General features: G+C 42.2%; 1 protein-coding gene across 1 annotated transcript in view; it reads left to right on the top strand.

Annotated features, from left to right (window-relative positions):
- Positions 1 to 14,159, top strand: part of CTTNBP2 (cortactin binding protein 2) — a 145,707-nt gene that overhangs the window by 97,948 nt on the left and 33,600 nt on the right. Inside the window, 3 exon segments of the mRNA XM_045578665.1 lie at positions 7,995 to 8,112; positions 11,047 to 11,322; positions 13,770 to 13,865. Of these exon segments, the coding sequence (XP_045434621.1) occupies positions 7,995 to 8,112; positions 11,047 to 11,322; positions 13,770 to 13,865 (490 nt within the window).

Raw genomic sequence — 14,159 nt, 5'->3', positions numbered from 1 at the left:
TTTATTTTAGCCCTGGAGTAGAGGCGTAATCTTGCAGTCTAACTTCATTTTATGATTTTTATGATCATAAGTACATTTAAACCCTGGAGATATTAATAGGTAGAAGTTGGGAAGGAAGCCCAGATTGCCTGATTTAATTACTCTTCACACTGTACCATGCTGCCTTCCTTCCTAGTGAAAGGCATTAGAAAACATTCTTGAATCATTTGCCTAATACAAAGTTTATGTTCTGTCTGAGGTAGCTCTCCATAGAGGTAATCCATTTTACAACTAAGTTATGAAGACCAGTTTTCTGTGGAGAGGAAAAAAGAAAGTCTGAAGTAATCATGTGAGTAACAAGGTTCTGTACTGACCACAAGCTGAGGCCCAAAAAGACATATGTGTTTCCTCTCTATGGTAGTGCATGTGTCCAGACTACATAAGGTAGTTCTGTCACCCAAGAAGATGACCTCAGTTTCCACTGTTTTTCAATAAAGCATCGTGGGATTTCAGAGTTCAAAGATACCTAGCTCATCCAGTCCAATCACCTCGTCTTACAGATGAAAAAATTCAGTCTTGGAAAATAGCATAACTCATTCTCCAAGGTCAATTCATAGAAGATCAGATTCCCAAATCAGTACTTTTCTCATTTCTGTCCTTGGTCTTTAAATCGCTATTTAGTGTTTGGTAATAGGAGTTCCCCACACTAAAGCAGGCCAGTGACAGTGATGACTCCAGAGTGAACGAATCAGAGGGTGAACCTTTATTTTCATCACTCAGTGTGAGCAGGCAGAAGAGTTTCTTAGCGAAACTGCTGTGTGTGTGTGTGTGTGTGTGTGTGTGTGTGTGTGTGTGTGTGTGTATAGAGAGAGAGATGAGAGAGAATCATTGATTGGCTGCCTCCTGCACACCTCTCATAGGGATCAAGCCTGCAAACTTGGGCATGTGTCCTGACCAGGAAATTGAACCATGACCTCCTGGTTCATAGGATCACCAGCCAGGTGATTGTTTATTTGTGGGACTGTGTGTCTTTTTTACTGCAGGAGTGAATTGTATAATTTCTGTATTGCCAAAGCAGTGGCTTCTTACCACTCATGCTCTTACATGGTCTCTGGGTTAACTGTATAATGCCAACTCCTCCCTCAAAACTCTTTCATTCTTTGTTTCCACTCTGACTTTGATAACAAGGCCTTTTCTTTGTTTTTCGAGATGTTTCTCTTTTGTTTCACCACAAGCAGTTTCCAAGCTCCATTCACGGGTGGCTAGTCCTGCTTTTTAAGAACTCACCCAGTCTTTCCGCTTTAACTGGGCTTCTGCTATAACTAGCCCCAAATCTGAATCTCCACACCTGGCTTTGTAACTGTCTTCTGGACATTTGTTTCCAGCATCCTGGAAGTCATGTCTGGGCAGGCCAGTATGCTCGGGGCAGGTGGTGACCCTCATGCTGCCCTCTCCAGGCCATTCTTGCATTGTGTTAGGATTGTGGTCTGCCTGATGCACTGTTTGCTTGTAAACAGGTGAGTGTCAGGCATTTCCTATCTCGCTGTGGCATCCACCCAGCTGAGTGGTGTGGAAGAAGTGTGTGTCTCAAGTGCACAGGCCAACATGCGGCCTCAAGATTTAGATTCCCTCTTCATAGGAAATGGCTGAACCGAGAAAATGAGGATTAGGAGTCACTAGATCTCTTCCTTGTCACAGAGAGTGGGGGAACTGGCTGAGAGGTGAAAGATGGGATACCTATGCAGTTGAACCATGATAAATAGAATCTCTTCTTTGGAATCTGTTTTTTTGTGCTTTTGATTCTCCATGATTATTCCCTTAATTTTTATAAAAATTATTTTTGAAAGATCAGACTCACTTAGCTCTCTGTAAGCAAAGGGAAGGCTATTTTTTTTTTTTTTAACACATTCTACTATGTTCAGTGCAGAGAATGGTATTCTTGCTTAATTTGAGCAGGAGTGATTAACTGACAGAACCCTAACGGATTCTAACATACTAAACTTAGTCAACTAATTTATTCTGACATAAACCTCTAACAAACACACTCCACCCTTCACCTGGGCTGTGGACTTCCCAGTGCTTACCCTAATGCCTCCCATTGACCTGGACTTTGACCCTGTTCCCCTCACTCTGTACTTTCTCCCTTGAATGATCTTATTGATCCCCAAGATACAATCTATTAGAAATCCCAAAATTGTCCCTCTGTTCCAACTTACTGATCCCTGAATCCATCCAGGAAAGTTCTACACACAATGGCCAATATACAGGGCATTTCCTTAATAACTAGAGGAACAGACTTCCCAGTATGGCCACTATAGTCCTTCATTATGCCTGTCATCCCCATGTTATTAGTAACTCTTATTAATAACTTTTTACTCTTAAAAGTGTCCCAGTTTTAGAAAATTATAGGGTAACCTTGTTGATGACCAAATTCATTTTTGCTTCCACCAAAGTGGTCCAAGCGGGTGGATCCTTGGGCTCCCGCGTTCATGCTCCTTAGCCAGTCTGCTGCATCTCTAGTTCTTCCTCTGAATCTAAAAACATCGCCTGCCATTATATTTCCTTCCTCTGTCTTCCTAATTTAATTATTTCAATTGATCAATAGAACTCTAGGTTTGTTGTTATTGTTGTTGTTTTTTAAATATACTTTATTTTTTTTTTTTTTTTTTTTTTTGCAGAGAGGAAGGGAGAGGGATAGAGAGCTAGAAACATCAATGAGAGAGAATCATCGATCAGCTGCCTCTTGCACACCCTCTATTGGGGATGTGCCTGCAACCAAGGTACATGCCCTTGACCAGAATCGAACCCAGGCCTTTTGGTCCATAGGCCGACGTTCTATCCACTGAGCCAAACTGGTTCGGCAGAACTTTAGGTTCTTTGATAAATGAATTTTGAATATGTTGCCTCCTCCTTGCCCCAGGAGCACTGTCCTTGCAGCGCCCTCATTACCTGCTGTCTGGACGTGGGCAGCGCCTAGCGGGGTCTCTTCAGCCAGTCACTTCCACTCTTTAGCCTGCCATGCCAGGGGCCTTTCTAACAGGGCACATGGTCATGTCTTTTACGTGCTTAACGTCTGTACAAGGCTCTGTCACTCCCAGGGTAAACGTCGCACCTTTATCGTGACAGACCGCTTCCTTCCTGGCCAGCCTCAGACTACCTCCTCAGCACACTTCCTGTCTCCTTCCCGGATGCATTCTGTGATCTAACCACGCGCTGCCGGCTGCTGTGCAGACATCTGTGCTTTCTCCTCTCCCGGCCTTCGCATCTGCTGTTCCCATTACCTCAGGTGGCCTCCTCTCCTGCCTGACCCGTCCCCGCCTGGAAAATATCTCAGCTGAAGTCTTGGCTTCCAGGAGTGAGATATTCCCAGAGCACCTCTTAACACTTCACTTAGAGAGCTTGAGCTTCAAGACTAATTGTTTGCATGCCTCTCTCCCTTTCTGCCTCCTTCCCCAAATCACTTTTCCGTCTTCATATATGCTGTGCCCAGCAGACTTTCTGGCTCCAAAGTACCAGTTGTTTGCCAGCCAGTATGGCTCAGTGGACTGAGTGTCATCCCATGCACCAAGAGGTTGCTGGTTCGGTTCTTGGGCTGTGGTCAGGGCACATGCCCGGGTTGTGGGCTCGATCCCTACCGTGTTTCCCCGAAAATAAGACATCCTCCGAAAATAAGACTTAGCACATGGAAAGATAAGACATCCCCTGAAAATAAGACCTAGCGCAACTTTGGGAGAAAAAAATTATTATAAGATACTGTCTTATTTTCGGGGAAATAGTAGTGGGTGTGCAGGAGGCAGCTGATCGATAGTTTTATCTCTCCATTTCCTTTCCCCTCTCTCTAAAATCAATAAATAACATATTTTTTAAAAAGTACTAAGTGTACTTTTTAACAGGCCTCCTTCTTGTCACCCTATTCCTTTCCAATATATCTTCCAAATGCACCAGCTGGTTTTCAGAGCTGAGCCGACCATGGCACTTGGCTGCCTGGACATCCATACCCTCATGCCTACAGAGAAGCATCCAAACTCTTCAGCATGCAGTCCTCAACAGCTGACTCCCGCCATCTACATTTCTGACCACTCCCCCCAAAATCTACTTTTTTGCTTATGCCATCACTTCCCATTTCTACAGCCTTCAGCTTCCCTGCCTTGCAAACCTGGGTACACTCACACCCAGGGTTGTTCCCAGAACCTGCACTGGACCTTACTTCCCGGACATCTGCAAACTGCTTTCACGTTTGCTCCCTCTGTCCGATCTCAGACTCGCAGCTCTCTGCCTTGACTCTGACTTTATCTCTAGTTCTTTGGACTAAGGGGTTTCTACTTAGTCCCCTTGGCTCCTACCCTTATTTCTCAGCTTTCCTTAAAGGACTGCAGGAGAGTTCATTCATTGGCCCTCACCATCTCTTCCACGTTTCCTCTGCAGCAACGGATCCTGCAGTTTTCAGAGGGGCCCCTGACCACCTAACATGAACACTTGCCTTCTGCAGCCTCCACTGAGGTGACGGTGGCCCCCTACCTAAGTTGGGGTAAATGGGATGTGAGCAGCATTAAAAGCTGAAGCCTGTGCTGCTGCTTTCGAAAGCCCCTGTTACTGCAGATGCGTCTGTATGGCCACTAGGACTTTGGCTTGAACTCATCTAGATCTCTTGCCCTTCTATAGAACGTCCTGCCCCTTTTAGGCCCCGGGGAATCTGTTTCCAGAAGCGGGGACTGGGATCACAGCATGGATCCTCTTCACACAGTGCCACCTGTCAAGAAAGACGTTAGATTCTTTTCTTCACCTTCCCTCCACATAGTAAGAATGTGTCCATCATTGCAACAGCCCCCTTCCCTGTGGACAATCTCCCCATGTCTAACCTCGCTATGTTTTGTGTTCCTCCCTAAGGAGGACTGTTCTCTTATTCATTGCCACAGTCCTTGGCTCTAACATAGCACCTGGCACAGGCTTAGTACCTCTTCCACCAAGTTGTGTGGATTGATGAGCACTAAGTGCTTATAAAATAGCTGTAGCTGTTGTGTTCCCCACTGAGCCCCACGGATTGCTGTAGAATTCACACCTGTAGCAGTGTTTGGATATGTGGTTCCCTGTTACCTTTCTGACATTGGTTACTTCATTCAAGAGAAAGTCACTGCTTGTATGTGTTGCCCGCTGATTTAACTGAGTCATAATACAAATTATATATAACATTCTTTATGGATCAGAAATAAAAGTCTTGCAGATTTGGGTTACACCTTTTATCATTTCTGTTTGTAATTTAAAGTAACATCACCCAGGATTATATTGATAGTAGAGACATTTGTTGGTGTGATGAATATTCAGGCTCTTTTCTAATTGGTGATGTTATGTTGATTCTAATAACAGCAGCTATTAAATATCGAGAGTTTAGTAAGTGCTGAGAATATAAGAGCTTTTTATGCATCTTTCCTGTAAGTCACATAACAACTCCATGAAATATAAATATTTGAAACATAGATAAAGCAACTGAAGCAATTTTTATTAATTGGTTTGCCAAGAATATAGATGAAATAATTTATATTGTCAGGGTTATAATCCAAGTCTGTATTGTCTTTTACCTGCTTTTTGCTGCAGGAGCTAACTTACATAAAAAATGTATTGTTTTCTCTTTTATAATCTGGGAATTCACAAAGTTTAGTGCTCAGACTGCATTCTACTTAATCCTCATTTTAGAGCTAATCTCTAAATCAGTATTTCTGAATTTCTTACTATTTTATGCATTCACAGATTTTGTGAAAATTAATAAAGTTTTATTAGAATTGTTGTTTATATATTGACTTTGTTTTCACATAATTTCTTTCTTTAAAAAAAAAATTTTATTGATCTTTTACAGAGAGAAAAGGAGAGAGATAGAGAGCTAGAAACATCAATGAGAGAGAAACACCAATCAGCTGCCTCCTGCACACCCCCCACTGGGGATGTGCCCGCATCCAAGGCACATGGCCCCGACTAGAATCGAACCCGGGGTCCTTTAGTCTGCGGGCCGACGCTATATCCACTGAGCCAAACCAGTTTAGGCTCCACATAGTTTTTTGACTTAGTGACTTGTTAAATCTGAACCCCAGTCCCACAAAGCCAGACTTGGATTACAGTCATAGAGGAAACCCCGCCCACCTGGGAGGGACGGTGAGCATCAGGTGTCCTGGCTGATTCCCTTTGCAGGCAAGTGATTGTCTCTACCCAGGGGTCCTCTGGTTCAGCTTCTCCATTTTGTGGGTCCCAAGGCCTAGTCTCCCATCCCTATAGAGTTCACAAGCAGTCTCTATATCAACTTAGCTCTTGAACCAACACTGGCTTCCTGTTCAAATTTCACTTAATTGGTGGTTTCAGCTTACTCCTTGGTTTTCTTTCTAGCCCTTAGGGATTTCCTGTACTTCCTTGTGAATTCTGGTTGCATTTCAAGTATGTTTTGGGGGCAATATGAGGCAGTTGGAGCATACATGTTCTCCTGGGGGGAGTGGAAATTGCTATAGCCACTTCCGAAAGTGCTTTGCAGTATATACTAACATAGAACATATGCATACCTTGTGACCCAGCAGTCCGACTCTGGTTCATGTACTCAACAGGAATGTGGGCACGTGTCTACCAAAGGACTTGTGCTAGAATGTTCATAGTAGGACCCAAATGTCCCTTAGTAAGAGATTAGGTAAATAAATTGTGGTATATTGACATTAGAGAATGCCACATGGTAATTTTAAAAAGTGCAAAACAAAAAGAGGAACAATGATCACTCCCAACACATGGATAAATCTTATAGACGTTATTGTTGACCGAGACAAGCCAAATATAAGTGTGCCTGCAGTATGATTCCACTTATATAAAGTTCATTAACAGACTAACGAATCTTTAATACTAGAAATAGAATAGAATAGTAGAAACCTAGGGGGGGTATGGGGTGGCGAGGGTTGGTGGGGGGGGGAGAAAAGGGAGGGAGCTAGAGATTGAGATGGATGCTTACAAAGTGCTCCTTACACAAGTATTGTACTTTGTGATCATTCTTCAAGCTGCATACTTATATACTTCCTATGTGAATACTATATGCTTCAGTAAAATATTCACATAAAGAGAAAAAAAGTGTGTTTTACCAAACAGAAAGTGTAAGAGTGTGTGTGTGTGTGTGTGTGTGTGTGTGTGTGTTTAGGGAGGGGATGAGAAGGATATTGCTTGATTTGCTTGTTAGTTCTTTGCCATAGATTCTGGTCTGTTCAGTTTTGTGCTTATTCTTGTGGGAAATCAGGAAATAAAACATAACGTGGTAAAAGTTGAGCTAGCAGAGTTCCTTGGTAAATATCTGAAGGTAACATCCTCCCGGGCAGTTATTTATTAGAAAATGTTTGCATTTATTTCTACTTTGGTTTGGAAAATAAGACTTGCCGGTTTGTAGGTTATTGATACTTTTTGAGTGAAGATTTTCGTAAGCAGCACAAAAGAAGAAAAGCTGAAAAAGAGACGGACCATCACTTCAATATCTACTGGGAATGTCTTTCTCAAAATTCAACCAACATGGTCTTTATATATTTAAAAATAAAAAAGCAAAACAAATAAAAATCTCAAAGAAGTGCTTACGAGGACTCTGGGACAGAATGGTTAAAGTTGGAGTCTACACTCACATGATCAGGAAAGCAGTTCATAGCCCAGTATTCAGCAAGCAGCATCCAGTTGTAGCAAAAGCCCTTTTGCTTTATGTTGTGAAAATAACACTGAGGGATACTTTCTGCCGAAGCCCATTTCTTTCCTAATTTCACTCTGCAAAGTGGGTGATTAGTAAACTGATTTTTTTCTCTTGAAACCTAAGAGGCTGCTCTGTGGAGCATTGTTTTGATCCTGTGATTCGCAGTTCAGTGAAGCATTCTTTGCTTTTCATTTTGGGACGTTGTTTAGTTTGGGTCACTGGAGAATTCCTGATGTGTTTGCTGTGGGCAAATGACTTTTCCCATGAGGTTTCAGCGCAAGTTTCTTAATTTGGACGGAAGGTAATAGAGCTCTTTTCTCTACAGAATGGCCTAGAAATTCTGTGTAGGCATGGCGGGCTTGAGCCAGAAAGGAGAGATAAGTGTGGTTGGGCTGCACATGATGTGGCCACTGATGACTGCAGGCATCTGCTGGAGAATCTGAGTGAGGGCCTTCACAGCCCCCTGTTCATCCCGCATCCACAAAGCAGGGCCTCTGGGGCCGTGGGAAAAATACTAGAGAACTCAGTTTCTCACTCTCTGCTTGGTTTTCTTTGAACCCGAGCTGTTACAAAAACACTTTATTGATTACAACTGTGGTAATTATTTTTCCATGTAGAATGGCTTTTTACAGAATGCGTTGCTATTCAAATAATGGAAGATCTTCCTTGTATTTCACTTACCTAGGAAAGCATTCTAAGTCATTCTTCTGACTTAGGGTATTACTCATTTCTTCTGACTTATATTGTCTTTGTAGACATGAGTGTAACAGGGTGTGAGAAATCATGGCTGGATACTTTGCCATTAACTGGTTGTATGAACCCAACCAGGCAAGTCGGTTGTCTCTCCACATCTGTTTGCCTACCTGTCTATGAAGATAACTCATGATCTTTTGGGTTCCTTCCAACTTGAAGAATATGTGCTCTCTGCGTGTTTTATGAAAGGTTCATTTGTGGGTTCCTACATACAAAATAGTTTATATGACCTCTTATGTTGAGATTATCACCCAATCTAGTAGACATAAATAATTCATTCTAGGGTATGTGAGATGGTATTGTGTACTGTGGGAAACATTAAGTGGGTTGGGAGAGTTGGGAATGGGAGGTTTTAAAATGGGTTTGGAAGTTTCAGTTTTTAAAATGATGGACATGGTTGCCTCACTGATATCTAAGCAAGTACTCGAAGGAGGTGAGGAACTTTCCAGGCCAAACATCCCGGTGGACAGAGGCCCTAAGGTAGGGTCATACCGGCATGTCTGAGGCACTGCCAGGGTGACTGGGTTAGAGAGCAAGGGGAGAGAAGAGGGAAAGCGGGCCAGAGAATGTCCAGGATGTGGTGGGGCTAAGATCCTGATCTTGTTGAAAATGTAACACCCTAGGGACTTAAGGAGGAACCCAGTCAATGTATGAGTATAGGAGTGACAGGATCTAAAATACATTTTAGTAGTCACACTGACTGTGTTGCGAATAGTCTATAAGAAGTCACAGGTAGAATCAGGGTTCTTCTTAGTTCACTGATGTACATTCTAGGTAAGAGACTATAATGAGGACTCAGTGTAGGACTGTAGCTAACAAGTTAGCGAGAAGTGGTTTGGTTCTGATATATAGCTGAAGATAGAGCCAAGAGAACCTTCTGCTGGGTTGAAATTGATGTATGAGAGAGGGAAGTGAAACTAATATAAAATGATAATGAATATAAAGTGTAATTGAAAACTAATTTTTTTTTAAGTATGAGAGAAGGGATTTGTGGAAAACTCTAGATTTTCAGCCTGAAAAACCAAATCGCAGGATGGAGCTGCTATCAGCTGCCCAGGGAAGGCTGCGGGTGAATCAGCTTTTGCTAGTGAAGACCAGAAGCTCAGGTTGGGGTGTACGAATCTGAGCTTTCTGATGGAACTACGTGCAGATGTCAAGTCAGCAGAGATGAGTATGAGCTCGGTATGCGAATCTGAGAGTCAGCAGTCTATAGATGATATTTCAAGTCAGAGGACTGGATGAGATCACCAAGGAAGGGAGCACAGATAGAGAAAAATGAGAGAAATGAGTCTTCCAACACTCTGTCATTAATAAATCTGGAAACAGTGGAGGGAGCAATAAAGGGACAACATTAAAGAGTGACCAGAGAGGTATGACATGAGGACATCCAGTAGGAGTGTACATCAGTGAGCACAGATACATCAATTGTGTCAGATGGTGGTGGTAAGATGAGGACTGAGCATTGACAACTTAAAAATAAAATTATCCACTAGTTCCTCAGTTAATGGGAGAAGCCGGTTTAAGAAGGGGATCATGGGAAATGTACATTTTATTTTAATTTAAAGTAACATCTCACTAATTTGGGGGTAGAAGTCTTCATTTTAGTATGTTTCTACTATTGAAGTTCCACATACTGTTCTTGTTTGAACAGACTGCACCTTTAATGCTTCACATATGATGTCTAGTGTTTGAGGACTTAAACATATTTGTTAGCAGACAGAGAATTTGGGAATAATCACATGTGACTAAGCATATAATCACTTTGTAAGGATGGAAGTGCATGCGGAGTTGCCCACCATGGGAGTGCTGCCCACCTAGGTGGGATCTCAATCAGTTGGTGTCACAGAAAGATTAGAAAGATCATTTTAGAAGCACTGTCTGCCGTTTATCAAATTCTTGCTAGTATTTATCATGTAATTGTATGTTAAATTCATTTAAAATGTACACACCTTAGTTGTAAATTCTTTCAATTTAAAAAAGAAATTGGGGTATACAGAGATCAAGGCAAGCTCTCACAGCTAATAGAAGGCTCACCTTGAGGCTGAGACCAGGTTTATGACTAAAGCCACCATCCGAGGCACACTGACCTATGGAACTATGTATACGTTACATGCCATTGAGTCAGCTCCTACTCCTGGCAGCCCTATGAATGAGTGGTATCCACAATGTCCTGTCCTCAACAGCCCTGCTATGCCCTGTAGACTTACACTATAGTTTCTTTTATATACGTTTGTTTATGTTTCTATAACCTGCCTCAATGAAGGTGAAGAGAACAATGATAACGCAGAGAATTCAGGGTCCAGAAAAGGCCCTAATTTTCTCAGATTTTTTTTTAAAGAACTTGAGAATCTCGCTGAAGAGAAAGAGTCGAAGTAGAAAAGGCCAAAGATACAAAGAAAGATAATCAGTCAAGCACCCTGGTTCCAAAGGAAGTGTGAGGATACAGATGAAAGACCAAAGCTTACTCCAGTAGTAAGAACATTGAATTAACGTCATTTAAAGAAGTATTGAAGCTGCTCTTCTGTTTGCTTATAAAATGCTCATATTGGCTTATTTTATAGAAGCATATTGCTGTTTTTCTATCAGGATTTTTTAAATTTCTAATTCTCTTATTCTCCTAACAGATGCTCTTAAAATACCCTTAAGGATATCAGTGGGTGAGATTCAGCCAGGCAACTATGGTTCCGATGACTTTGAAGGTGAAAACACAGAATGGGCTCTCAGTATCCGCAAACAGACATCCTGGGATGATTTTTCAAAAGCAGTGAGTCAAGCTCTAACGCATCATTTCAGAGCCATCTCTTCTGATGAATGATGGAGTCTGGATGAGGTGACGTGCAATAGCACCAGTCACTCTGGCCTCGGCCTCAGTGCAAGCAGCGTGCGATCCATCATGCTAGGTATCAGCAATCCTGCAGTTACATTTTCAGGTTCATTAATGTTTATGGGCTTCATAACCTGAGACTTAGTTTACTGACTAAACACATTAAAAACTCCCTTGTGGCAGCTGCTGGTGCTGACATTTGAGTATTCACGGTGCAGCCATTACATAACGTTCGTATAAAAATGCTTTTATGCCTCAGGTGATACTCAGAGTAAAGAACACAAAAGCCCTCGGTGCGGCTCTGTGATTGCACTTGCTCTTCTAGTTAAGTGCACGGAACTGACCACACCGCAGCTGCTTGCTGATGCACAGGTTCTGAACGCAGCTCCAAATACGCTTGGGCTATTCCAGGGTATCTGTAACCATGAACACCTTACCTCCAAGGACGGGAGTCTTAATGACGTCCAGAATTGGAAAAAGCATTTTAATGAAGACATAGTCAAAGCTTCCACCTGGGATGAATCAGGGTGATAACTGGTTATTCCCGTTCAATAGGCTCCATGAAACAGCCTCTGAGGACCTGCGGAAGATAACATTTGCTTTCTCCTGAGCATAATAAAGGCTCTGGAAAAGCTAGTTATCCCTGGTTGGTTTCTTTCCTCTTAACCCAGGAGAAGGAACATCTACAGGAACCTGTGGCCACTATGCCAGAACTGTGCTGGGCGCTTGACGTTAGCCCCTCAGCGGATCCCTACAGCAGGCTCGTTTTACAGATAGCTGGACAAGTTACACAATGACCTGCCTGAAGGCATAGTTGACAAGCAAAGCAGGCAGGACTTGAACCCCAGTCTATCTGACAGGGAAGCCTATACACTTTCAGCAGCACTGTGTTGCAAAAACATGGTCCAGTTTGAGGGAAGGCTGCTTTTCATCATGCTATTAATGTGGAGGCTTATTAGAGTAAAAAGTATCCTATTCTCTTCATTCATAAATGCTAATTCACTTTCAAAATATATATGCCGTATTTTTCGGACCATATAGCCTACACATATACTTTAAAAAAAAAGTTTTTTTACTTGCCCGGCTCTGTGTGGTCTCTGTGTGCTTGCCTGGCTCTAAAATGGTTCTAAATGCTGCTGTTTACTTTACAGGGTTGATTACATGTGTTTATGACTGTGATGTTGAGTTTTAATGCACATAAAATATTTTAGGACACTATTTGTTTCAGAATCTTTTTTTCTTCATTTCCCTTCTCTAAAAACTGGTGCGTCTTATGGTCCGAAAAATACGGTATTACTGCTAGATTTTAAAACAAATTACTCATGGCCAGGCTGGCATAGCTCAGTGGTTGAGCGTTGACCTATGAACCAGGAGGTCACAGTTTGATTCCCGGTCAGGGCACATGCCAAGGACTGTGGGCTCGATCCCCAGTGTGGACAGGCAGGAGGCAGCCAATCAGTGATTCTATCTCATCACTGATGTTCTATCTCTTTGTCCTTCTCCCTCTCTGAAGTCAATAAAAATATATAAATAATAAATAAAGCAAATTATTCACAACTTCATGTTATGGCTCTTTGGCCTGGTCATTAAAATTATCATAACTATCATAAAATATATATAGTTAAATAATTGCATTAAGAAAATAAGTCAGAAATGATTTTCTGGGTCACATTTTGCCCATTAAGCAGAGTGTTATTCAAGGGGTAGGTCAGCGTCAGGGGTCTAAATGAAGTCAGCACAGCCATGTTTTAAAGGCATTGGGCCTTCATCCGGGTAATCTGGAAACTGACAAAGGCAAATAGGTATTCACAACCATTGGGTAGATTTGCCTCTGAACAATGGTTTCTGTTCATACTTGTTACTGAGGGTGAGATACTCAAGTAGGATTCCAGGTCTAAAACCATTGATTTTTATGGGTCCTGGACTTGATTTAGCACCTGGCTGTAGCCACTTAAAATTGGTAACTACGTTGTTATTGTCATTAATATACGTATATAAGCAGTTTTACTGTGTTGATAACCCAAGCTAGATTAAAAGGACCCAGGCCAACAGATAACAGAAAGTTGCAGGCGGGGTAGGCGTCTGTATGTTGGGTCATGACGAGAATGGGTATTTAGGAATTGATCTGTGGGAGGCAAGAGATGAAAACAAGTTCCCAAGAGGGCCTGGACTATGGGAAGGCTGGTCTTACCCTGAGCACCTGAGATTATATGTGTGTTCTCTCTGGAATCTAAACCTTTGCTGGAGAGGGAGGCAGGGACCTAGTTCAGAGTGCTTGACCTTATTATGAAGCAGGCACTGGGAGAACTACGAATCCCCTCCTCAGGACAGCTTTGGAGAAGCCTGTAGTTTGAAGTCTTCCTCTTGACCTTCAACAGAAGTTCACTCCCTATGACCGTTCACAAATTGTGTACATGCCTTTGATTCCTTAGAGTTCTCACAGAGGAGATCATGCGTCAACCCCTATAAGAAAAATTCCTTTTAATCTCCTGACATTTTCCTTTTTTTTTTTTTTTGAACTAGGAAATGTGCCATGGTCAGTGAGTCAGAGCTTCACCCTGCCCCTGTGGGACTTTATGAAAAAGAATAAAGCAGAGCAAGTCACTGTGCTTTTGTCAGGCAAAGATATTCTAAATGGAGATGACATTGACCGAGCGTTTGCTTTAGGATTGTTTTGAAGTCCCAGTTCTTAAACCTGCATGTCTTTGTCCTGCATTCTTTACAATTTCAAGTAATAAAGTTTGATTTTTGTTGTTTTAACTCTACTTATAAAGTTAGGGGGGAAAAGTGTGAAACCCACCTAGAAAACCCCTTTGGGCTCAAGCAATGTATTGAGAGAGTAGCAGAACTTATGGGAGGGGGCTCAGAGGGAAGGAGTTAGAGAAGAGACCTAAGGGAAACCCCAGCCTGGCC

This window comes from Pipistrellus kuhlii, unplaced genomic scaffold, assembly GCF_014108245.1.
Source record: "Pipistrellus kuhlii isolate mPipKuh1 unplaced genomic scaffold, mPipKuh1.p scaffold_m20_p_10, whole genome shotgun sequence".
NCBI classification, from domain to species: domain Eukaryota; kingdom Metazoa; phylum Chordata; class Mammalia; order Chiroptera; family Vespertilionidae; genus Pipistrellus; species Pipistrellus kuhlii.
The sequence above is the reverse complement of the archived record's forward strand: the minus strand, read 5'-3'. Positions and strand labels throughout refer to the sequence as shown.